At 35.4% G+C, this 27,287-nt stretch overlaps 1 protein-coding gene across 1 annotated transcript in view; it reads right to left on the bottom strand.

The window, feature by feature from the left end:
- Positions 1-12,885, bottom strand: part of MUC6 (mucin 6, oligomeric mucus/gel-forming) — a 29,047-nt gene extending 16,162 nt beyond the window's left edge. The window contains exons 1-12 of the mRNA XM_032188040.1: positions 12,647-12,885; positions 11,187-11,313; positions 10,072-10,159; positions 9,501-9,610; positions 8,025-8,232; positions 5,376-5,498; positions 4,295-4,415; positions 3,283-3,421; positions 3,016-3,120; positions 2,573-2,645; positions 2,128-2,265; positions 872-1,033 (exon numbers count right to left, since the gene is read on the bottom strand). Of these exons, the coding sequence (XP_032043931.1) occupies positions 872-1,033; positions 2,128-2,265; positions 2,573-2,645; positions 3,016-3,120; positions 3,283-3,421; positions 4,295-4,415; positions 5,376-5,498; positions 8,025-8,232; positions 9,501-9,610; positions 10,072-10,159; positions 11,187-11,313; positions 12,647-12,885 (1,633 nt within the window). The remainder of the gene's footprint in view (positions 1-871; positions 1,034-2,127; positions 2,266-2,572; positions 2,646-3,015; positions 3,121-3,282; positions 3,422-4,294; positions 4,416-5,375; positions 5,499-8,024; positions 8,233-9,500; positions 9,611-10,071; positions 10,160-11,186; positions 11,314-12,646) is intronic.
- Positions 12,886-27,287: the final 14,402 nt, after the last annotated feature.

The following is a 27,287-nucleotide window of genomic DNA, read 5'->3' on the forward strand; positions in this document are numbered from 1 at the left end:
CTAACATCTGACTAACCTATTACTAATTACCTCCAATAATTCAGATTTCTTAACATCCCAGGCAATCTGTTAAAATGCTTTGGTATCACAGAATCATTTAAGTTGGAAAAGACCTTCAAGATCATCAAATTCAACAAACAAATTATTATGAGTTCATGATTAGAAAATTTATCTAATAGAAAAACTGAATATATTGCAGATTGTGTCTTTTCTACCAGTGATGTGGAGGATACTATTATTTTATTTTTAGAAGATATGAAAACTACTAAATCTCCATTCATTTTTCTCCTTGTTAAATTCTCCTTTTAGTGTATTTGTCCCATTTTATCCTTGGTCCCACACTGTAGACCACAGATTATTCTTGCTGGCCTTCTCTGGACTCCCTCCCTAAAGCTGGTTCTGCTTTTCTCAAACCATAGTTTTACTTTCTAACAGCAAAAGTAGGCATGCTACTCTAGCTGAGCTGTTGGCAATGATGGATTCAACAAAAGGACAACTTCATATGTCTTGCAAGACTATGGTTTAGCTCAAGCAGCTCAGCTGGGTGCCTTTTAATACCAACAGCTGCAGGGACTTGAGAAGGTAAAGCCTGGATTTCAGATACTGTACTGCTGAACAACAGTCTAAGACATTCATGGATGTTACAATTTCACTGGAAATATCAACAAAAACTCTCATTCATTATCTCAATCCCAGATCTCTAGAATGAGATCTAGTGAGTTTTCACCACATATACATTCCACAAATCAGAAATGTCTTCTTGGTGACAGAATTTGTGATATTCAATTGTCTCAGCCTACGCTTCTCTCAAATCCTCTTTGGGTTTATGGAAGTGGCAGACAAAGCTAGCTGGAGAGATTGGTTAACTTACTGTTCAGCTGACTCAAAGCACAAGGGTCAGTCTCTCTCTCTAAAGCAGGATTGCAGTTTCCTGCCCTCCAGGAATCTACAAACAGGGAAGCTGTTCCTTCAGTGATATCCATGCTAGTCATGAAGTCATCTGTAGTGTCTCCATTGTAATTGCCACACAAACCTAATAACATTAGAAATGCAAAGGATGACTGAACACCAAAAAATGCATACACAACAGTCTATGTTTCATTCTTCTACAATAGTGAAAAAATTTGTCAGAAGCTCTAGATGCATGTCACTGAATATTTTAGGTCAAGTCGCCAAAGAATCTTGATTACGTTTGCATTCAGCCACTAAGCCTCCCTCTAACTTCTCAGGTTAACATTATCCACTTCTACTCTATGACACCAAAGCACACAAAAAGTTTTGTCTTGTTTTTGGATAAAAACATTTTCAGTGGTTTTAAACTAGAAAAAAAGAGAAAGGTCATGAAATACTTTTGCATGTTTTCTTATGTATATAAAATCTGTAATGACAAGAATATACATTTAGACTTTTTTTAAACATTCAAAGCCTCTCTAATTCCCCTCAGAAAACTAGAATGCAGGTTGTGCCTTTGCAGTTAATGTTGCTACACAATAAACACAGACTATATCTAATCATTTTACTGGCCCTTTTCTGGACCTGCTCTCCAACAGGTCCATGTCTCTTTTGTGCTGGGGGCCCCAGACCTAGGTATAGTAGTTCAGGTGCCGTCTCAGGAGAGCAGAGTAGATGGGGAGAATCACTTCCCTTGCCCTGCTGGCCATGCTGCTGTTGATGCAGCTCAGGATATGGTTGGCTTTCTAGGCTGCAACTGCGCCTTGCCAGCTTGTGTTGAGCTTCTCATCTGCCAGTACCCCAAGGTCCTCTGCAGGGCTGCTCTCAATCCATTTATCACCCAGTATATAGTTATGTTTCAGACTGACCCAACCCTGGTGCAGGAACTTGCACTTGGCCTTGTTGAACTTGATGAGGTTCACATAGACCCACCTCTCAAGAACATTATTATACTACATGTGAAAAACGTCTCCCATCAAACTCCATTGATTATTTTTAAAGTTGTGCTAGGAATTTATTTTTCCCTGACATCTGTTTCCCAATGCAGCTTTTTTTTTTTTTTTTTTTTTTTTTTTTAATCTAGAGAAGAATGGTTATTCCTTAAAGGCTGAATATTGAGCTTTCAAAATTACACTCTGTACATTCTCCCCTTCACATGGGGACTCGATTTCTTACCCAGGGTTCTGCCTTTGAACTGTGATCCAACTTTCACATAGGCCTGGAACACAGGTGATGTTTGAACTAGAATTTCCAGATCAAACACTGTATGTATTTGAATGAACATCGAGGACTGTCTGAAAATAGTGATGTCTCCTAAAAGAATAAGAATATTTTTAAATAGAGATTTTGAAGCATAGGAATACTGCTACAGATTTTAATGCATATATATGTATATATTGCATATATTTTTAATGCATATATAAATGTTCTAGCATTCTGTCTACACATCTTCTCCATCCACATACAACTTTTGACAGAGGGACAGATGAATAGGGAAAGATTTTAACCTTCCTCTAAAACCACTGCTATTGGCAATTACTAGAGAAAAGAAGCTGAGTTGTGTGTTGTAAAACAGATACTTAATACAATACAAATTTTACTTATATTCCCTTTTCTTTACCTGATCTGTAAGGTAGCCGTTTAAGTTCATCATCATCAGTAAGGAGTTCATTCTGAGAAATCACAATTTTGTCCTGTATGAAAAGGACATAGAATCAGAAGCAAATAGCTGTACTGATGGTATTTATATTTTTCTTTATTTTAGCAAGTGTGTTGTCAAGGACCTACATATTAGAAAGAGACTGATTCAGGCTTTTTCTCATGTTATTCCATCCTGCTTTCAGTTTTCACTTTGAAAATACTGTAGTTTTCTTCACAGCAACTCTAATTTCATAAGTTGATTTGGCAACACAGATCTTTAATGTGTATGCATACACTGGAGCTTATGTATAATATCTATTTCCCATAATTTTTCATCTCAGGTTACTAGCAATGACTTTACATATTTATTTTACTATCCTGGTTACTGAAGAGCTGGATAGAACCTGTGGAGGGATTGCTTACCTTCGTAGACAGGTAAATTATAGCACTAAGTGATGTTTCAGAATGAGAATAACCAGACTTTTCATATACAGCCATTAGGGTTCCATTGTTTGGAAGGCTTGAACTCTGAAGGAAAATAAAGAAAATGTAAGTCTGTCAGAGTAGAAATTATTTGTGAAACAAATGCATATCATAGAAACACCTCAGCTTGTGTTCCAAGAAGATACTGAAGGTAGACTAAAAGTATATTAATTTGATTTTGTGTGTTTCTACATTTCAGGAAATTACCTTCATAAGAATATAAGTGCAAACTCCATGGAACCTGTATGATCTAGAATCAAATGTGGTAACAAAGGAGCCTCCTTCCAGTGAACACCTTCCAGGGCAGGGCAAGTCTTTGCAATTCCATTGACCCATTGTACATTTACTGAGGAAAAAAAGAAATTTGGTGTAAGATTATTCTCATACCAGGTCACTGTTTATAAGCAAAGAGAATTTGATTATCTGTTCTGGAAGTTTTGCTATAACTGATCAACATGATAAATCAGTTGTATACACTATTTAACATATATATATAAACTGAATTTTTATTTCCACTATTTTGAAATTTTTCTTCACTTTCATTCTAAAATCTCAGCAACTTGCCAGTGGTGGAAGATAAAATTTTTATCACTTTTCCCTTCACACTTTCCGTGCTTTAATTTTCTGCGTGTAAGTATATGAGCTGAAGTTTTTTTTATCTGAATTTAAAGCTGCTGAACTCTGGTATGGACTGCTATAAAATTTGCTGAATGGGTTACCCATGAAAAGCACACTTACTCTTTTAGTTCTGAGGCCACTTTCCAGATTTTATCCTCTACTTTATTTATCTGAATGATGACAGCAAGAGAAGTAACACAACAAAAATGTCATTCTGCATTTAATATAATTTCCAAATTTAAAAAATATTGTCTTAAATAATTATTTTCTGTTGCAGAACCAAAATACAGTTTTAAGGACTGATTTGGTGATTAAAACTGCTGAGATAGCCAGGAAGAAGTATATTTTTTATATTTGTTTTGTACTAACTAATTCTACCTCCACTTCTATAGGAGGTAATGTTATTGTTTTGTATGGCCTCCTTCAAGCATTTATATTTCTGCAGATGAATCATGAAATAAAACATGTGCATCTTAAATTAAAAATGTGTAGTTTGTGACACTCAAAGAAGGTGACCTCAGAGATGATTTCACACATTTGCAGCTGTCTTCAGAAGAGTTAGGATACATTTTTCAGTCACTTGGAACCCATTGCTACTCACCACGTCCTACACGCTGCTTTCATTGTCTCACCAGGAGCATATGTTTCCCCATTCAGTGTACATGGGCACTGATTAAGGTGAACACATGTTCGATTCTTTGAGATGTCATCAAGAACAGTTCCTGCCAAAGAAGGCAAACAACAGAAATACTTTTCTATATCATTATTTAACACTAAAGCTATTATAACTTGTATGTCCTCCAAAATCAGCTTGCAAATGCTATTCTTGCACAGCCACTGCCTATAGTTAGAAATACAATGTGGAGGAAATTTTCCCTTATAATTAAAATAAAACTGACTCTTTACAAGTGATAATGAACTTTGGCTAATTTGTTACATGAAAGTGCAGGTAATTAATTGTCTTAATTTGAACTTAGCCCGAAGTAACACTACGCCTGAAGTTTATTTTTTCCAAATTTTCACTATGGTGCTCTAACTAAGTTGAGAATTTTGGGACGGACACAATCTAGTTCCTAAGTCTAGTTTTAAATGTGTATCTCACACCATGTTATTTATCGCTACTATAAAGTGATGGTAATAACATAAATACCCATATCACAATAACCTTGGGGAATATTTCAGTTCCAGAAATTCAGTTCTGGCTTCAGCTTCAGGAAATAATGAACATGACAGTCATAATTATAGTTTTTCTATGCTTGTTCATCTTGAACTACTTTAAAGGAGCTTTATAAAATGCCTATAATATTGCAGAATTTCTCTGAGGTACTCTGCCTCTTGCTGGTGCTCTGAAAGGCTAGATACCTCTTTAGGAGAGGAAATGAACTATATCTTACTCAATTTGCATTATACTACAGAAATATAAGAAGGCAGCATACAATTATCCCATTGCATACTATGGTCATCTGAGGAAAATGCGTTTATGACTATGTTCTAGCAAATAGTGACCAAGGATCTTTAATGACCATGACTATTCAAGACTCCAGTTAAATCATGTTCTCTCAGAAATGGCAGTGCTAGCAGCACAATGCCAGTTTACTGTTTTAGAAGTCTATTCCATTTGACTATAGATATATGCCAAAAATATTTGCATGGGTCTTTTATGATGAGTACAGAAATGATACCTTCTGGACAAAAGCAGCCATAGGTACAGTGACTGGAACAGCTGTATTCTGGGTTGGAACAGGTTTTAATACACGGAGAACCACATTCTTCATAGATCTGGTTAGCAGAACATTTTCCCACAGCTGCAACAACCGACACTGTAAGTGTTAAGGCTTCTAAAGCATAAACATAGAAGAATCTCTCATCTGCCACAGAGGATGGAGAAGACCTTGTGATTACTAGCATTAACGTTCTGTTACCCCATCTAAGTACTCAGTTTATCATTGGAATATTCTTCATCATCATCACCATTCTAGCCTTTATTAATTTCTCATGGCAGACTTACTAGAAAATCCTTTCAGAAACCTGAAAAAGTTTCAGAAGCAGAAGCTTGAAGAATAGTAAGCAGGTAAATTAAATTTTCACAGTATCACGAAATATCCAAAGCTGGAGGGGACCCACATAATCATTGAGTCCAATTCCTGGCTCCAATACACAGGACTACCTAAAAATTAAACCATCTGCCTGAGAGCATTGTCCAAATGATTCTTGAACTCCAAGAACTTCTGTGGTATTCAAAGGACTTAAAGCATATAACTCTTTATCTTCTGTATAGTTTCTGTTTCTCAGGCATTAACTGCTTTTCAGAATTCAATTATCTAGCAATAATACTAGGATATGGAACTTAAAATACATGTTTTATTATGTATTAAATTCAAGCAGAGTTTTTTCACCATCTGAAAGAGGAAAGTGAGGTGGGGAAAGGGGACATTAGAGACAAGGTTGACAAAGAAACAATTAAAACTTAAAAGTTCATTAAATTTGTATGTTTGAAATATATTAGCAAATTTGAAGATTCTCAGCTTCGTTTTTGGAAAAAAAAAAAAAAAAAAAGGTTCACAGTCACCACCTGGCACTCTCCTGCCCCTTTTTTTTTTCCTTTCCTTTTTTAGCTTTGCATTTTATCACTTTACTACCAATCTTTGTAATGGTCTATTGGTTATATGAAAACTGCTATGACTTTGAGACGACCGTGATTTTACTGTAATTATTAAGTCTTACTGTACCGTTCTGTAAATTTACATAGTGCCTTACTAATATTTATCAATGTTTACAAAATCCCCTGAAGAATTTATAATTCTGAAGGTTTAAAACCTATTGCAGACCAAACAAAAAATAAAATGGGTTACCAACATATATGACGGATAATGTTGGATAGGAGGAGAAGAAAAATTATTTCAGAAGGAAGGGCATGTTAAAGATTTGGGGATAATAATGGAAATGAGTAGGGAAAGTTTTCAGTAAGAGGAAAGAATGAAAAAATCTCATTGTTAAATAGAAAACAAAAAATGAAGAGCCATGCCAGCGCATATGAAGATCAAGAAGAAAACAGAAAAAAACAGTATGGGAGATGCTGGTAGGGCAAAATGATGCAAGGCCTTGAAAGTAAAAATGGGCTTTCACTATTCTTATGCTAAAATCGTAATGGTAGCCAATCTCAAAGATTATCTCAAAAGAATTGATTTTTTTCAATGGGTAAAGAGAAGTATGTTCCAATCAAAGCATTTATTTTTACCAATTTCTACTCTTCAATATAAATATATATAAAGGATAAATACAAATATAATTAAAAAATGTGTTCTTGAAGGACAATATGACGTTAAGCTTGGTCATTTTGAAACTTCCTTTTTGTTGGCATGAGCTGCATTGTCAGGCAGTTTAGTATGTGAATTAGTTTAGAAATAACATCAGATTCAGTTACTTTTGACTCTTTCGTGATCATAATGATCTTTTATAAAACAATGAATCATGCTCCATAATACTGACTATAGGTTTAAGTTTCAGGTAGATCTTGTAAAAAGTGAATCAGAACTTTGATAACAAACAGGCATTTGAAAAAAAACAAACAAAAGTGTGTCAAGTCATGTACAGCTTGGAGAATAATGGAAGATTTGGTTTCTATTTGCTTCCTGTCAGTAATTGTAATTAAGAAGGCTGAACACCTGAAAATGGACTAGTGAAAAGCTATGAATAAAAGGGCTATAGCAATTGCTAGCGAAAAAGTTCAAATGCTTCAGAGCCTATTTAAAAGTTGTCTCTGTTCATTGGCTACTTTACCAAGTAGGATAATCAAAGTACTATATTAAGAGAAAATAGCCTCCTGTCAGAAATTCAACTCTTTTCACATGGTGGATATTTCCCTCCTTTATGACACTGATCTACACCTAAGAGCTACTTTTCACACTTCCTCTTTCTCCTTTGATATTTCCATGCTTTCCTTCTCAATGCCTTACCAAATACCACTTTTGTTTTTTTAAAGAAATATTTTCTGCTTGATTTATGACAGAAGAGACTTTTCTCTCAGTCTATTTTGAATTCCAGTTAAGAATCATTCTCCCTCTATGTAATACATAGCAAGATTAAGTACAATCCATGTGAATATGCATTAGAACTTCTTTACAGTGAGGGTCACAGAGCACTGGAACAGGCTGCCCGGAGAGACTGGGGAGTCTGCTTCTCTGGAGATATTCAAGGCTCACCTGGATGCTTTCCTGCTCAACCTACTGTAGAGAACCTACTTTTAGCAGGGGGTTGGACTTGATGATTTCCAGAGGTCCCTTCCAACCTTTATGATTCTGTGATTCTGTGAATAAAATATCTGCACTTACAGCAGAAGTTTTCAGTTCTCCAGTTGAGCACCACTTGATGGGACATAGCACATTGCCTTGAATACTCTGACAGTGTAGAGCAAGTACAATTCTTTTGTCCTGGCTCACTGCAGTCCTGCATATCAAGCTGACAACGAATGACAAACCCATCCTTTGGCACACTGCAGGTTGGTGACACTAGGTTAAGTAGCTGAGAGCAGATCATGGCCTAAATAAAAAAAAAAAAAAAAAGAAAAAAAAAAAAGTTCCTAGTAGTATTTTTCCCATCTGAAAACCACAATTGGAAATCACTGCTAGTTATGATTTTACTGTTGCCTTTTTTCCCCCCTACAGTTTTGTAATATACATTTGGCTTAAAATGCATTACAAGTTCACAAATGGAAGGGAATATAAATGTGCTGTATAATAGAAAAATCTTGATATGCGGAATTAGTTCCACTTCTCATTAAGTTGAAAAGTAGTCATTGTTTCAGTACCATCAATCTCCCTACGAATGGCTGAGACATTGCAATATGCTGTCTCATGGTGAGTCAGTAGGGAGAGGAATGTGTTCCAGGACAAACATCAATATGTGGAGATAGCAACATGCATTCTCCGTTATGCATGCAATTGATACCTCTGTATTGCCTCTGATGTTGCCTACTGAAGTTTAACATGTCAAAGAGAAACAACATAAAAAGGTTAAACTTGTTATCCAACAGAAATTATTCACCAGATCAAAGTAATTTTCTCAGTGTGAATACAAGTAATATTGGTAAAGCTGTTCTTCACAGGGCTCAGGACAGTCTGGTCCTTGCAGGACCCACAGAAATTCCTGTTCTCTGTGGAAATTATGATTTGAATTTCCTTGGTCAAACAACTTAAGAAGATCATCCTACTAAATAAGACTTGGTTCTTGTATCTGCAAATTCAAAGAAATGTAAGCACTTTGTTCTTTGCTGCTACCAAGTGCCCTCGGTCAAACCATATTTATTTGGATGCATCATGTTGCAGGTATGCTGATTTTCTTCTCATCTAAGACTGGAAGTGATACAGCTGATAGTGGTTGACCCTGTTGTGAATGGTGTTACCTGGCAATACATGTATGTTTAAAGTACTATTGAATGTCTTCATGTCTGTACAGCTCATAATGTCAGATTGTTAGTTGTTAAGTACGAAGTTCATTAAAGCTTCACTGAGTTCCATGAATTTCCTGTGTTGACCTGCACTGATTTTCAGAAGGCTGTGAGCTGAATGCTGGTGGATTTATACAAGTGATATAAATCCAGCTTCAGTAATGCCCCTGGGCCTTTTTTGAAATGTATTTTGATGCAAAGAACTCCTTTCCTTTACTGTATCATGCTATACAACTTCTAACTTCATCCGTTTTAATGAAAGTGAGCTTTATGAAACCATTGCCTCTCTATTGGTAGTATCTAATTTGTCTTTCTATCACTCTTGAAAATCTTGCTACAGAAAATCCAAGATCTTTCTTACGTATTTTTTGTGGGGAATGGCAGGAATCGGTATCTCCTCAGACAGGCAGATCTCTGATGGATCATCCATTTTTTGTAATGCAGCATATTTGTATGCATCCAGCAATTTTCCTGTAAATTGAAGGGTTATAATTTGTCAGGAGAAAGCCATGTGGATTTGTTTATTTGTTGTGATGTAGTAAAATCCAGATACTACTCTTTGGCTGTAAAAGGTTCTATTAAGTCTAATTTCTGATAACAACTATCTCTTTTGCCCTTTACCTGCATTCTATTCAGTAAAACATACTTTTACCACCTTGATCATCTCTCTGGGCTATTACCTAATTTAGCACATCTACTACCCTACAAGACAGCAGCTGCTACTGTTTTTCTGCCAATTACACAATCTTTTGCCAGCTACTAATTCATGCCTCATTACCCTATTCACTATTCTGTATAACCCCCAAAATGTGGGGTTAAACTCATTACAACCTGAAAAAATATCGTAGCCTTCTCAGAACTCTTTCTTGCATACAGAACACTGTACTGCATTTGGCAACATTAATTTAGTTAGATCTGCCCTTAGATCTTACCTTCACTCACAAAGTCATTTAGTTCATAACCATCATAATTTCCACACATTCCACAGGTTTTTCCCATATACTTTTTTTCAGTCAAAACCTAAAATAAAATAAAACAAAACATTTATAAGAATTGCACTAATTAAAATAATCTACACAGTGTTACCTTTCTGAAACAAATGCAGTTCAAGAATCCAATTAAAGCAGTTCCTTCTCATTAATTTCAATGACTTGACTGAGGGGGAGAGTTTTGGAAGCAGTAACTTATTTTCCTGATGAGCACATAGTGCCTGCTGTGATTTTATTTATTGATTTAATAAAATAATAAGATTCTAAGACAGTTGCAGGAAACTGAGGGTAGGATAATATTCTAAGTAGCTGAAAGGAAAATAAAAGTTTTCTTTTGTAAGTTTGTTGACAGAGCACAAATTCCAGGTTCTGACTGTATGTAGAATATGGTATATACCTGTCACAGAAGTATTTCCTGTTGTATATGTGACAGCAACGGTGGAAATCTCACAGACATTTATTACACATTAACCTGTTTTATCAGATTTACCAATTCAAAATTGTCTTTTGTGGCATTAGTATTACAGCTCAGGCAGAGAAAACTTATGCTCTTCTCTAAAATATATCAAGCATTTGGGGGCAAAATATGAAAAGATTCAGAAAAAAAGGACAAATACAAAGGAGCTCTTATGAGCACTATATATTTGTAAACAAAAGATGTCCAGGGGAAGCACACTGTAAATAACATAACACTGTTAAATTCTACAAAACTTCAATTCAACTTCAACTTCAATTCAGCTTCAAAGAACTTCAACTTCAATTACTTCAACTTCCCTTTAGCAAAATATTTAAGCTATTGGAATAGACTGATGAATGCACAGAATTCAAAGAAATGTCCACAGATCTCAACACTGGTGGCTTTAGTTACCTACCAATGCTGGAAGTGAAAGGATATGAAGGCATAAAAAGCAAAGTTGCTTATTTCAAGGTTAATGGATGAAACAGGAGAAGAATACCCAAAAAGTGATCACAGGCAAAAAGCACCTATTAAAACTAAAGAGACCTTGTCATTCCAGTAAGTCCATGAGAATTTTGTTTTACAAAAACATTTTACTAACCATGAGATAGTCCTCGTTGTTCCACATGACAACTAGCTCCATCTCCATCAGCTTGGCCACGAGGCGGATGCTGCGGCCGTAAGGGGCTATTTGAATTCCGTTGTTAGCATACGGCAACTTAATGACACTGTAATGAGGGAGAAGAGAAACCAATTCTCTCATACCTCTGGTGTTGGATGTCTCTTTTTAGACATAGTACACACTGTAATCCTAGTATTTGTAGCAACAAGAAATAGAGTTTTTCTCCTTTGTAACTGTAACATTTCAAGTCTGCAAACTTAAAAAGGTTAAAGAAAACCATAATGGGGATACTGTAGCAGAATTAGGTTTTCAGCCTTGCAGCTGAAATCTAACATTACAAAGCAACAACATTAAAGAAAAACTTATTTTGCTAAGTACTTGGTAAATATGTGACACAACCACAGAAACATAGGTTGTATGGGCCCTTCTATGGTTACCCATGCCAACTTCCCACCTTACCACAGGACTTTCAGCGACATTAGCCCATGTCAGTCATTGTGTTTAGTTGCTGTGAACGCAAGACAACAATTTAAAATGCAGACCACTGGGTTAGACCTAGAGATTTCTATATTTCTCCTGGAAAATAAACTAATAGAGGACATCCTTCTAAATACAGTTTGCTAAAATTAAGATACAGCTGCAAGTCATCTTTTTGTGCTGATGGTTATTGTATTTAACTGAGTGAGTATAACAAAATACAGACAACCCTTAGGCAACTATTTCCCATATCTGCATGTACCCACAGACCAAAAAATAAAATAAATCAATGCTGCCTATCTGATAAAAGTGCTGAAAACTTCCCTGGATGAGTGTTCCTGTCTGGGAACAATTTGTCTAGAAGAAAGAGCAATGTGGAACCCAAGGGTTCCCATCAATTCAATTCCTCAATAAAACAGCTGTTTTCTGAAGACAGTAATCCTTGGATAATGTAAACAGTCCGTGGTCTCATACACAAGAACTTCTTTGAAAGCCCCTTCAATACTTTTCACTTTGTTGAAAACAACATTTGTCAATTTCTCTTGTACTCTAGATATGTGTTACCCTTTAGCACAGAGGGCTCAGAATTACCTAAGTCTCAAATCAAATGCATAACACAGGAATTTAAATATTGCCGTACCTACTAAAGCATATAAACTGTTTCAGCTGTGCTTAAAGTAGAGTCTTAAATTCTTGTAAGTAGACTATTATTAGTGAGGCGACCATAGTTCCAACGTGAAAACTGCTTTGGTTAGTTTATCCCTTTGCCTACACAAATGTACTCTATGTTTGATTCAAATAATTGCTGAAATGAAATACTTGAGATTCTATAGGAAGAAATGGGAGTAACCTGTGTTAACTTCTATAATTTCATTAATTTCCAATACGCTTCTGCACTGAAACTGCTGTATAGCTCCTTGCCTTTTTTAAACACTACTTCCACTTTCATCTCAGTATCTTACCCAACACTCCTGACAAAAATGCTTTCTTTCTCAACAATGATGACAGAAGGTCCCAGCTCAATAATGATCCTCGCAATCTTTTTGTCCAGCCCACGGCGGAACTGAACATTGAAATCTGGGCTGGATTCATCACATACAGTTGCAAAGATGTAGTTGCAGGTCCCGGTGAAGTCATACTGGTATTTATCAAAGGTTGAAAAGTGCCCTCCACCCCAGGTAGAACAGGAATCCTTGCTCATAACTATAAACGAGAAAGACAGATTTAGGTCTCCTTACAGTACGTTTATTCATTCTGATTGCCATTTCAAACATACTATCAGGAAAATCTAGTAAGTTTCTACCCATATTAATTATGTGAACAACAAGCTAGTGACTCTTCTGTAACCTCAAAATTTTATTTCAACTCAGGAAGCGAAACAATTGTTGGAGTAAGAGCAATACCCTTTCATTGAACGCAAGCAAAACTCCCTGGCTTCCTTTTAGCTTGGGAGACGCCATTCCATCTCCTTCTTGGGTGATAAAAAGGTTTACTATCTTATTGTAGTCTGCACAATCTGTTTGTAAAGGCAACAACTTTCTATTGTAGAGACATCTTAGGATCTCAGATACACCATTTATGGGGCTATCTATGGCTATCTAAGCATCACGAATCATTGTACGGTCAGATCATTAGATATCCAAAGACAGTATACAAAGCTCCACTTTAAGTCCCCACTCTTTCTGCTCTCTTTTTGTGTGACAAAGTTCAAGCCAGCTTTGTAAATACATGGAATGTTTTAATCACTTTTCATTTTTAAGAAGTAATCGCTATTTGTCGGAAGGGACAGCATAAAGGAGGTTGAATTGAATCATAAAGGAGAGATACAACTCCAGCACTTGATGTTACAGACACTTCTATACCTACTTAAAGCACTTGAGCAGTCCCTCTGAAGCTGAAAGAACTACTGAAATAAGTAAAATCATATCTTTTGTTATGCATTTCCAGACTTACATCATTGCTTTTCATTGTTTAATGATTTTGCTTATGCAGGTTTATTAAGCACAGGTATCTTAGATTACATCTTTGAAGCTGAAACTATCAGGTCAGTTTTGCAAAGTCTACCTGCAACTTATATTCACTGTTTCAAAGCTGAAATATATTTTTTAAAGAGTGATGTAATCTCTGTAGAATGCTACTATTTTTATTCAGGTTGTGTAGAAAAAAAAACTGTCTTCCAGTGAGCTGTTACCTGCTGGCAAAAAGTACTCCTCTTCCATACTTCTGTGCTGTCCAGAACGTCTAACTGGAAAATAGGAATTGGCTAATTGTTATCATTGATCCTTCATGTTCAAACCTAGCCAATTCAGAGTTGTGCTTAACTGATACTGACCAACAAACCCCAGCTTTCTCAGAGTGTGCCAGGGAATGATTACCTGGGGTTATACAATGGTCAGAGTGCAATAGGTGTTTGTTTCTACATATAAAGGAGTGCCTTCAGAATGTAGTTTATTTGTTTTTATTTACATCTTATCAGAGAAAAGTAACAAATGGGAATGTGAATAATTCAAGATAGTCTAAAATGAGATTATATATATTTGCGCCAGGGGTGTTTTAGGTTGGATATTAGGAAGAACTTCTTTACCGAGAGGGTTTTAGGCATTGGAATGGGTTGCCCAGAGAAGTGGTGGAGTCACCATCCCTGGAGGTCTTTAAAAGATGTTTAGATGTTGAACTTAGTGATGTGGTTTAGTGGAGGACTTGTTAGCGTTAGGTCAGAGGTTGGACTCGATGATCTTGAGGTCTCTTCCAATCTAGACAATTCTGTGATTGTCTTTTGAGTTCAGTTTTTATTATAGCAATATCTAGGGATTTTCTTTTAATTTGTGTATACCTGTGCCTTACTCTTCATCTTGTTTTATGAACTGACAGAAGACAGGGAAAAGTTGCTGAATTCTTTTAATTGTTTTTCCCTTTAGCATGAACTAATGTAGATTTCCATACAGCTTTTTCATTTACAAGCTGAAAGAGAGACCACACAGCACAAGCCACTCTTTGTTGCTTTGGCCTAAAAAAAATGCCTCTCCTATTAAGTTTGCATTTTATATCATTCTTTTTTGTTGTTGCTGTTCTACACCTCTGCAGTTTCCCCAAACTAGATTAAGAATTTCATTGTCAACCACTGAAATGCAGGAACTGTGGAAGTACTCAAAGTTGCGTTTTGACAGAATGTACTAGAAAAGCATCATATTTTAACATAAGATGTGAAGATCATTGATTACTAGGAAGAATGTCAGTAAACAGAATATGGTGGAAAAATTGTTCAGAATATTAGAACTGATACCCACATTTATTTCAGAAAGTGTGCTTTCAGAAGGGTTATATCCTTCTGTATCCTGTCTTAGCAGAACAGCACCTCATGTAAAATACAGTCTATCATCTCAGCAAGTTGATATGTATTTATTCTTTTCAGAGTTGCGAAAACTAGATGTTTAACGAATGAAATGTAAAATCAAAAAGTCAGTGCTTCACGTTTCTTCAGAACATATGAAGTGTTGCACTTGTTCTGCCCAAGGGTTGATGTAGATCAGTATTTTCTTTCCAGTAGTGATCTTTAAGAGACTGCCCAAGGGAACAGTACCATCAAGTCATTCACATATAGTTCCCTAGGTACTTTCTCAGTCTCCAATTATTTTCAATTTGGGGGATTTTCTGAGGCAATTGGAATTTGCATATTCCCTTTGGACTCTGGCTTCAAGTACTTGTTTCAGCCTCCTCTTTAACCCAAATGAAACTTCTTTGTAACTGAAAATACCACTGTTGTCAAAAGATACAATTTTAATTATAGAGCAGTTCTGATTGCTAACTATTTTAGTAATTAGAATTATAATGTACTACTTGCTTTGCGCTTTGGCACAAATATATTACCATCTTTCATAGTTTTTAGACTCAGAAGGACTAGCACAAATTTGCAATAAGTAGGTGGCTGGAGTTAACTTTGCTTAGAGAAGATGATGCATGCACACAAACTTTCTTAGGAGTTCAGGGGGAATTTTTGTGAAATTAATCAGGACTCATAGAACAATAGCTGCAGTTGAATGTTGGAGTGGAGATCTGTCTGGATCAGTGGATACCCTGACACCCTGCTGGCTACAGAAGAGAGGAAGAACAATCCCATATTCTGATCCTTTATTTGTGCATAAATTTGTTGTAATCTACAATCTTTAAAATAATCTCATAGATTTAAGTGTATACATAGAATCAACTTTCTCACTTCCACGATTTTGGAAATGATTCAAAAGACTCAATTTCCTAAATTCTTAGATAATATTAGACAGTGAACTGCAGGAAGGAAAATCAAACAGCTAACAAAAATTCAATAGCAAATTTAGAAATTTGGATTCCATCATTTGAAAGTCAATGTAACTGCTCATAACTCCTCTATCCTTAGGAATCAAACTCAGTATGGCAGACCACAGCATTTTCCAATTAGTGTCAAACTTACCGTAGCCAGATGAAACATTTTACCACCTTTTTAATAGGAAAATACTTCATTTATAATTTAAAAAAATAATACTTTAAAACAATAATACTTTAAAACAAATGCTCCTTGAGGCAAGGCAAGGACTTATTTTTAATGTGTTTTGTACAATGTCTTTTGCAATATTGGACTGTAGTTGAATGCAGTTTTTACTCATAGTTGCAACATGAACATTAAATAATAGGTCAGACACTTACTTCTTTGCAGAGTTTCTTTCTGTTTTTGGAGAAAATATTGGGGCCAATAATTTCCTTCAAAAGCTGTAAGGTGAAAAACAATATAGATAAATTGTCCTCTAAGCACAAGGATTTTTCTTTACATTTATTTTGCTTTATTTTTAAATATCATACAAGTCAAAGTAGGGGCAGCATATACAAATTGTGTCTTGACACACAAATCCCAATGGCAATTCTAGTGGAAAACCACATACTTCAGCTTGTAATAGAAAATTCTTCTGCAACTGATAAAATGTTACCAACAGCTGCCAGAAATCCTATGTAATATGGGATTTCCTGTACTTAAGCCTCAAATCCTGTGTTCCTTGTTAAAAACACATGGGATAAATCTTTTTGCATGTTTTTGAATTCTTAGTCCACCATCTGGGCAGAAGCAGTGGAGGAAAGAGCCAAAACTGGAAAAAATATGGAAAAAACAACGTCCCATGTGTTCTTCACAAGTATCATGGGATTTGCAGCTGAAGAGTGAGAAACCCCCAGACCTAGTTGCTTCTTTAGCTGTTCCTGTTCAGGCAGAACGATGAAAGCTGTTACCTGCTCCTTTCCACATACCTCTTTACAGTCTGTCTAGTTATGAAAAGCCAAGGAATGTTTAGCAAACGTGGTGTATGATACCTTTTCTGTCACATAACGAGACTTCCTGCATGTGCAGAACAGCAGTGTGTCCTCATACATACCCAAAGGTTCTCTCTACTAGCAGCTTGCTTCCTGCCAAGGAACTAAGAAGAGTCTAAGATGTTGAAAACTGCTCCTACAGCCCATCAATAAGCGCCACTCCCTGCACGGGTACACAGGTAGTGTATGCAAGGAACCAGCTTTCATGCAGTCAATAGCTGGATGGTAACAAAGGAAACTATAAGAAAGAGGACCCAGGCATGCTTCAGAAATGTGTTACTCATTTTTTTAAAGTTTGTCAGGTCTGGTATATCTTGGATAATAGAAGCAAATATCCTGTAGAAAGCACATAATTCTTCATTATATGTTTCAAATCTTTTGCAACAGAGAAAATATGAAGGTATATTATGACAAAAGGCTTCTCTAATCACTGATACCATGCCAGGTCTACACACATTTATACACCGCAGAGTTCTGTTGTTTCCATAAGGAAACACTGAAGAGAATAAAAGCCCTTATGGAGCTCCTCAACTGTAACAGACTCTTTAGGCAATTTCACACTGCACTGTTGAATGTGAGGTAATATTTATAATATGGTACATAGCATGCTTCTGTCTCTGTCCTTACATGTTCCTAATGAGCCATGCATTACAGTTTAGTACACCTCAAAGAAAAAGACAATGAGTTTGCATGGCTGTTGAGCAAACACTCACCACATCGTTAGTTGTTGTATATTTTGAACCCCTTAAGTTTGATATTTCCATTTTTTCTATTATTGTTCTACTGTTTTATTATAATCCAATCTATTATTGTTGGATTAACAGTTTTGCTATCACTGCAGTTTAATCCCAAACTACAGACACTACATTCAAGGGGTATATGAGTGCATATACCAGAGGATATTTGATTTACAAGAATTGGATATGCCTAAAGCATTATTTTAAGTGAAATTTAACTAAAGAACTTGATGTAAAACAGTATGTCTAAAACTGTATGGGCAAATATTTTAGATCAGAACAAGCATTGTATTGATTTAGAAAGCTTATTTGTTAGCTGTTCAAGCATAAAATTTATAAGTCTAAGCATGCCAAACTGTTGCAAAATTTTACAAATACTCCAGGGTTGGTATTTAGATTAAAAAAAAAAAAAAAAAAAAAAGAGAATGTAATAATTATCCCAGATTACATGTAAGTGTGCAAGGTTTACATTAAAAATATCTAATGCTATGACATCCACCTTAATATTTTGCTGAAAGAATGGCAAGTAAAACAAATACATTGAAAAAGCTTTCCTGGTAGTAAATGATATTTCCAAACCACTGAAATGATCCTTACTGACATTTTACTATAAGTACTGTATTACCCTTTCAGAAAGGGGATGATTTTCAGTTGTCGTGAAATACTTCATTTTGAATTAGTTCAATAGAACTTTAAACAGACTTTCACTTTTCCTAGACAAAGGAAGTTTTATTTTCAATTCCTACTTTCTTCTAGTTGGTTGGACTTCCTTGAGACTTAAATCTGTCAAAGCACAGTTTCTGTGCAGGCAGCCTGTCTGTTTCTTTATAGGAATGTAATCCAGATGGGAACCTGACTTACTGTGAAGAAATAAGACATTTTGATCCTATCCTACACTTACTATCAGACATCCCTATGCAAAAAAAGAATTTGATGTTGTAACAACTTGAAGTATTTTATATCAGCTAAATGAATGAAAACAAAACATTTTGATTTGATGAAAAACATTAAAATAAAACCTTTTTTATATCTCAAAACAGAAACAATTGGGGAATTTTGTTGTTTGAAGGATTCAATTTTTATCATCTCTTTGACCATAACAGGTATCTCTTTGACCATAACATAAATAAATAAATAAATAAAATGTTGAAATATCAGAAATTCTGGAAAAGAGGTAATTTAAAAATATTAAAAAAATAAATTTATTATTATTATTATTAAATTTTAAATTTGAAAAAGATTTTAAGAGGTATTTATTTTAAAATAAATTATGTAAATCTATAATATATGAATTATAATTTATAATACATAAATTATATAAATCTAAAATGAAATTTAACAGCAAGAGCAGTGTTAAAGTCAGCTGTATTACCAACAATCAGTTGCATGTGTTCATGATTATTCCTGTTCAATGTGAAATTGTCTCTTGCAATGCACAGTGGCTGAGTAGCATAAATTAAGGTAACTTTCTGGTTACATACTTAGTGCATAAAAATACCTTGACTGTACATAAACATCTCTTAAGGATCCATGCAGAGTTTTAACTATTGAAATAGTTAAAATGATGAAGTCACAACAAAATCAATGATTTCACATCTATTTAAGCAAAAGCTAAAACTAACAGTTTTAATCTGGTTTTAAATGTCTTCTCTTTTCTTTCTTTCCTTTTTTTTTTTTTTTTTAATTAGTCTAATGCACATTTATTGCTTTTTTTGAGTTATCAAAGGAAAGAAAAAGTGGGTTTTCAGTCTTCCATGAGACTTCACATAAGAAATATATGCTCTTACAATGAATTTTTACATTTCTGGTTATAGACTCCTGATGCAGAATTTGGATCCATGAAGAGAAGAACTGGAGATCTTGCTTTAATTTAACTCATGCTAAAGAGACAGGACTTGAATCTATAGCTAGAAACAATGACTATCCTTCCTGTTTGCAGATTTTAGAACATAAGAATCAACATCTTATGGTCCATATATGTGTCCAAAAATGGTCAGATTTCAGAGCTTACTTAACAGAATTAAATATATTTGTTTTCATGGTCTCAAACCTACCATGCTATTTCACAGCCTAAGAATGTTGATAGCTCACAAAGTAAAAAGACTGCTTTGCTACTTTACATCCTCTTTCTAGATTTTTATGTTTAAATTCAACTGAAGTTCCATCCTAGACAACACAATCCTTTATAAGGTGAGGCCCTATTTATAATTGCTAACTTTATAGAGAAAGCTTGGGGTTGAGTAGGGGTTTATAGTAATTTTCCAGCTGATTGAGAAGATTAATGCTTATAGTAAATATATCTACTCACCTAATACATGAAATCATGTATGTTAAAAACCTGCAGGCACTGGCATTTGGGGCTAGTACCCAGTGTTCAGGTGCTTGACTTGATCTTGGATACAATGGTGCTAATAAAGTGAATGGAGTTAAACTTGATTTATAACAATATGACTGAGATCAGAAATTGGCTCTGAGAGTTTACAAAAGGGCTCAGTTGCTTTTTTTTTTTTTTTTAAATCTAGTGCTGCAGTGATTTAAGAGTAATACGTGCCCTCAAGCAATTAGAACTATATGGTCCATTAAATGTAGTAAAAACAATACAGAAGAAATAAACTTTTTCAAAGTAAAGTAAGTGAAGAATGCTCTTTAGCAGCTTGCAACACGTTCTTGAAATTAGCACTGTAACAACTGATAATTACAGAGAACTTAGAGGAGAGATAAAAAAAACTAATGTTATCTTAGACAATGCCAAATGATTGGCAAAGGCAGCTCGCTCTCAAAGAATCTGTTGAAAACACTATAGGAAGAGGAACGAGTAAGGTAGAGTAACTACAGACTCAATAAACTTATTCGTCAAGTCTTCGTTAAAAATTACATGGCCATCTGATACTCACATGGGTTGGATCAAAAAGGAGCCCTTTAAAAGACTGAAGAATTATACTGAATAATATATGAAAGGATACTTAAGAGTCATGTAAAAATCTAATACATGGAATGATTCGCCTATTTTCCAACTATTCCAAACCATGCCATAACATAGCTCATACTTAAAACTTTTTGCAGTTTGCATAACAAAGGAAAAAGATCTTAATAGTTCTATACAGTCTCTTCTATACAGCTTCCCCAATGACATCACTAGGGCACTGAATCATGAACACCTGAAAGATGAAGGCACTCTGCAGCTTAGAAACAAAACATAAGTGTATTAAAAATATTTCCTGTATCCAGGAAGTGTATTATAATTTCTGCATTTCATACCAGTTTTAGATCATGATCCAACAGAACCACTAGTAACTGTATTTAAAAAAAAAATAAAGGAAAGAATTGTTTTATTTCCATCATGAATTTCTTAAATATGCGGTCACACTAACATGCAGTGAGGTAGAAGAAAATGTGTAAACTTCATTCTGCTACTCATCAGAAAGGTGAGCAAGACTATGTTGTAATATTACAATGGAGTTTCCCACTTCGTTTCAATACATGTGTGTTTTCCTTTAAATCTTATACAGAGAAGGAGGATAGACATCTTAGACTTACCAGCACATTGCAGAAAACTGCAGAAGACAAGCAACAGTTCTGTCAGAAACATGATGCATGCCCTAACTGGAGAGGTTTTTTCCAGTACCTTCCTCTGTTCCAAAATGGGCAGTACTGCTGCTGCCACTCTCAAGGCTTACCTCTTCAAGCCTGGATGCTTTATATACAGGATTGCAATGCCCTCCCTCATTCCCACAGCTTTCAGAAATTGTAGCAGCAGAGTACCCGCCAAACAGGATCTCCTCTTTATCAAACTCAACACACCTAAATGCCATTTAGAAAGAGGGGGAAAAAAAAACAACAACAAAAAAAAAACAACCACCCACCAAACCTTCTCCAGTTTGTTATCATTCTTACAACACTGTTATAATGACTTCTGTTTGTAAAAGCTCAAATACATTTAGCTTAATTTACTGAACAAATTTGAAGTCATACCCCCAAAGCAATCGAGATCAATAATACGCAAATTATGATCGCAATCTGATAAGGACAGGAATAATATTGGACAAGCACACAAAATGGAAGAATGAATTGCAGGAGTTTAAGAACTGCTACAAAGAATGTTTGGATAAACAATGGCATGAATGAACAGAGATCCAGATCTCTCTCTTTTTTTTTTTTTTTTTTTTTTTAAATTAATTCTTCAATCAAATTTTATTCATTCTCCTTACTGGTTGTGTTCGTTTCTCCCTTGTGTGACTTTTCAGGCAGAATGATAAACTCTGCCTCAGTAAAATGGGCTGTCCATGGTACAACCACAGCTTCTTTCCTGAGCTTGGGGAGCAGGGGAATCTCAGAAAGTTCTTGAACACCACCTTAGCACTGCCAAGGACAGAGGACAACCCTTATCACAGAATTGGGAAAGCCACTGCATTGCAGTGCTCTGGCATATGGCAAGTTCATCTTCTCCAACATCCAAAAGAACAGTTCCAGTTCTGTTACAATGCTTGAATCCCACCACATCAGAGTCAAAACGCTGAACACTCTGGATATGTCTGCTGTATGACTGCCACTCACAAACTGTCAGAATACAGACAGAACTTCACTTGCTTGTCATTTCTCACTAGCACAGTCATTATCTCAGGAAAAAATAACTTTCCCCATAAAATACAAAAGATATGGATTACCTCTCCATATGAATCTCTTCAGCTTTTCGTGTTTCACCTATGCAATACTTAATTATGCAACTCATTACGTTTCTGGGTTCCTATTGCTCTGTCCTCCTCTGGTGTTATGCCTTTGCTTAAAAAGTGGCTCCTCACCATGTTCTTAGAGTTACCCCTTCTGAGTAATGGGAAGACGTGCAGGAGAGATGGTAAAAATCCCTTAATATAATTGCAAACCTGGCTCAGCCTAGTTGTAATTAAAATAGAAGCATTAAATTTTAATTGAAATTAAGGTCTGGCTTCATTTTCTTGCTCCTTCTTTCCCTTTCCCTCCTTTCAACTGGAGGGTAGAACAAATGTCTGTTCATAATAGAATTGAAAGCCCAAATTCCATTTTCTGTTGAAATTTTTCTGTATCTGCATTATGATGAAACAAAGTAAATGAACAAGATTAACATAAAATATTTTCAGTGGGAAAAAAAAAATGTTTAGTCAAAACCTTGGCATTTCAGAAAGAATTTTATACTTGGCCACATCTATATACAGATCATTAACATATCCCATGATTTCAGCTGGATGGTGAACCTGTAGTATTAGAAGCATCCACCTATCAGAAGGCAAGAATGTCATCACCTTTCACTCTGATACCTGATCCATCTTTTTTTTTTTTTTTTTTTTTTTAACATATCCTTTTCACGGATTTCACCTCAGTACAGTTAAAATAATTGAACATTTAAAATTAAATGTAATAATAAGAGGATCACCATTAAATTCCAATATTTAAATCTTGTATGTGGCTTTCAGGGAGCTCCCTTCTGGGATGCAGGAGGTTATAGCAGCACCTACAAATATATTTCATCAGTCAAGTCAGGACTATTGGTCAAAAATATTCCTCACAGTCCTGCAGCAAATGCTATAAGTCCTCAATAACAGGATAATTATTTTATATAGAACAGATTTGTGGAAAATGGCTATCCAGTTACATAAAAAAAGCTATTTAGAGGTATTTATCCATTTTTTTTGGGGGGGGTATTTTTTCTTTTTCTTTTATGAGAGGATGACACTCTTAATTAATGTTGTATTTTTTTCCATGCCATCATTGTAACTAATTTATTAATATCATAACACTCAGTAGTCAATGTTATTCAGGTGAGCAGAGATTATGCTGGCTGTATACATGTATATTGCTCAGTAAATGTTTCTCAGTAGCTAGCTATAGTTCACTTTCCAGCACGATGTATAATTCTGCAATATTTTGAAATATCAAAAAAATTTATGTTAAACCAGAAATTATACATATTGAGAGAGCCAAAACAAGTTAGCTAAGTAACAGACCATTTTGCACTGTACAACTTAACTAGAAAATTATATATGTCTACTTCTAGGATATTTTGATGCTTTTAGGATCGCTAAGAAAACATTCCACTCTCAGTAATACACCCTTTTTTGTGTATCATTTTAGCAGCCCTGCATATGTTTGGATAAATTGCTATGTATCTTTATAAACTGTCAAACCAAAATACACCATGTGGTTAGACCCTAGGTCTTGTGGGTATTTAAGTAATTTCCAACTTGGTAGCTTGTGCCTGTGAAATTCCATTGTTCTTTTTAGTATGTATAGATACTGGCTGCAGCTTGGTAACAATCCAACTCAGCAGCTGATCTGTTTGTTGTTATGTTTTTTCTTTGAGGTGCATTATTTTTCTTTATTATTAAATTTTGAATCATCATAAGATATATCAGTTTAACATGAGACTATTAAGATCATACATATTTTAACTTCCAAATTATTCCAGATGACTGGTGTTTAAACAAATATTCCAGAATTCTGATGATAGCACCGTTTATGCTCAATGAATACAACCTTTAAAATCTCAGACATGCAGTTTCAGAATAAGGTAAAATAAGGCTCTTGAACAAAACAGGGTTATATTTATTCTTGATGACTGAGACATTCACTATGACTGGTAGGGCAGATAAGGAAGTTTTGTCATTCCAGGGAAAACTCAGTATCTGGCAATGTTTTGTAGCACCTACTCTGCTATGAAGAGTCAAAAGGCATTCCTACGCTACTGGTGTGTAGAATTAATGGAAATGGTTAACTTGTAGAGGTTTTTTGGTATAGATTGTGCCAAGGTAGCACCATGTTCTATTATCGTAGCTTAAATATATACATTTGAACATATCTGGTATGAATACAGGCTTGGAAAAAAAAGTTTGAAATATTTCAGAAAAAAATATCAAATTTCAAAACTTGGAAAATAGGATTGCCACATGAAAAGGACTTCAAACCAATTCTGCTGTCTAAGGCAGAAACACTAAATGCCTATTGTGATAACTAAATATATGCTGACTGCATCTGCCATGAAAAATTTGCAAATTATTAATGTAAACAGAACTTAGCAACACACTGAACAAAGCTTTAAGGAGTAAATGAATGACAAATTTGTCATAGCCATGGACAACCAAAAAAGAACTGAGTAGCTGTTTCTGTGTTGTTGTAGACAAAGGTGGGGTATTTTTGACTTCTCTACTACAGTGGAAAGGAGTTAGAAGGACATATTCCTAGACTGTAAAACATACTGCCATATAAGTGTTCTTCTGCTCTCACAAAAATAAAATCAAATAGAATAAAATAAAATAAAATAACTGAAAAATTACAGGAAAACAGTGAATGGTGAGTATTAAGTACTTTACATATGATTTTTTGAATAAAGGCTAAAAAAATCAGTATTACAAACATATGACAGGAAGGAAGAGGAATGCAAAGAATGTCAGAATGAGAAGGCAAAGTCTTTTGTGTTCTACCTTATACAAATTTCATCAGCAATCCATTATTTCAAAATTAACCAAAAAATCAACATAGGTGGAAAAGACAAGTTCCCATTTGGTCTGCTTGTTTCTCTTCTTTCACAAAGCTGAGTCAGGGAACAAAGGACCACATATACTGCTAAGCTTACTGCACACCTCAGAGGTTCCTATGTGGTTGTCCAAAAAGCAGGCAGGCAATCAGGCAGGCAGCCAGCTGGTTGCCCCTGCTGCCAAGCTGCTTTCTGAAGAAACTGACACTAAAAGAGATACATATTCAGATAACTTTCCAAAAGTGGTAATTATTTTTTTAATTTTTTTTAGCTGAGAAATAGTTACAAAAAAAATGTAACCAGATTTGGCCTTGTTTATATCACACCTTTAGAATCCCCTGATACTTAGGACTATTCTGTGTGCCTTTCCACTCCCATCTCTTCATGCTCTTTGCACCCTTCAACCCCCTCCCCAAGCAGCACCTAAGAGAAGCCTCATGTGACTGTACCATTAGAGACTAAATAACCCACCTTCTGATTTTAGTACAAATCCATGCTTCCTGCTTTCCTTCCAGTCACCAAAATCACACAAATTATTTTCCTTGGTATCTAGACAATGTTCTTCAATTCTGGAATTCATAAGACAGTCTTCAAAACACGTGAGACGCATCACCTACAACCAGAAAAAATACTACTGAGGGGACCATTAGGGCTGACATTCACCTGGAGCTAACTCTGTCTTTGAGCATTTGATTATAGGTATTTAAATATAAATTTCATATAAGAATGTAAGTTATGCTTTGTTGCAATGTACAGAGATATAGTGGCTATGGGTGTTGTGCAGGATTTCAGTTCTTGTTTCAAAGTGCATGTAAATGGAAATTGAATATAAACTAAGAAATACAGAGTGTGTGTATGAAAAACAGGGAGCGCTCTTTCAGTGTTCCAAAAGTACTCTTGTACTTCAATGACTGTAAAGTCAAGTCTTTCCCACATACTTGTTTAGAAAAAAACAAAAACAAAGTAGAAAATCATTTAAAATACATGCCTCCAAAGTGGTAAAAACTTCATCAGTTGGAACTTAACTTTTAATTACAGCTTTTTGGGGACAATGGCCAGAGACCTCCCCGTGTTGGCTTTATGCCTCTGGCATTCACTTTGATGAATATGTCAAATACTGTAGCTGTGGGGACCTCAGCTGGTGTCATTCACTCTTTGTATCCTGCCAGCACAAGAGGCTGGGAAAGCCTGCCCCTCCCACAGCTCTCTGAAGCATATCTGCAGGCCTGAAGACAAACTTGGACAAAATATTTGAAGTGTTTCTGAGCCCTGAGTAAAACACGTGGGAAAAAATAAAATAAAAAATCCAAAGCCGACCAACAATGAAGCAAGGCCTGCCACTGTGAGAGAGAGCTCCCGAATGATACCATGTTATCCTTCCTGTGCACAGGAAGGCATGCAAGGCAAGCTTAATTTTCTCCCACGCTCTGTCCTGTACTCATGAACTCCGTGTTGTTGATGATAGATTTAAAGCAGTTTGGATTCTGATTGCTGAAGTAGTCTGGGCTGCAGAGTTTGTTCTTTAACACCTAGTTCTAGTCAATCTAGTGATAGGCATGACAGTAAAACATGGAATGAATGATACAACTGTGGAAAGAGAAATTGTAGAGGAAACATCTCCATTATTTGTGTCTTTATTTTTTCTCCTGATACCTACACATGGCCTTTGAAAATTTCCTTCAAACATTATCATTATGAGGAAAATCTGTGCAGAATATCTTAAAAACAAATTCATCTTCTAGCAATTAACTAGTCTGTGGAAGAAGATATTCTCTCATTTCATTTACTTACAGCACTGGGAATAAAGGCACTTCTTGTCATTGCTTCACGTGAGATCATTTGTGATGATGTCACGACTCTACAGCCAGATTAGAGTTTATGATGGACTTGGTGTGCTCCTCTTTTTACCCAAATAGAAAATGTCACAAATTACATTTTTAATTCCTTATATATTTTTTTTCCTCTTGGCTGTACTAGCATGGAGAACATTTATCTTGTGATCAAAATTTGGGGAGGCGCAGGTAACCGTTT

Source organism: Aythya fuligula, chromosome 5, assembly GCF_009819795.1.
Source record: "Aythya fuligula isolate bAytFul2 chromosome 5, bAytFul2.pri, whole genome shotgun sequence".
Taxonomy (NCBI): domain Eukaryota; kingdom Metazoa; phylum Chordata; class Aves; order Anseriformes; family Anatidae; genus Aythya; species Aythya fuligula.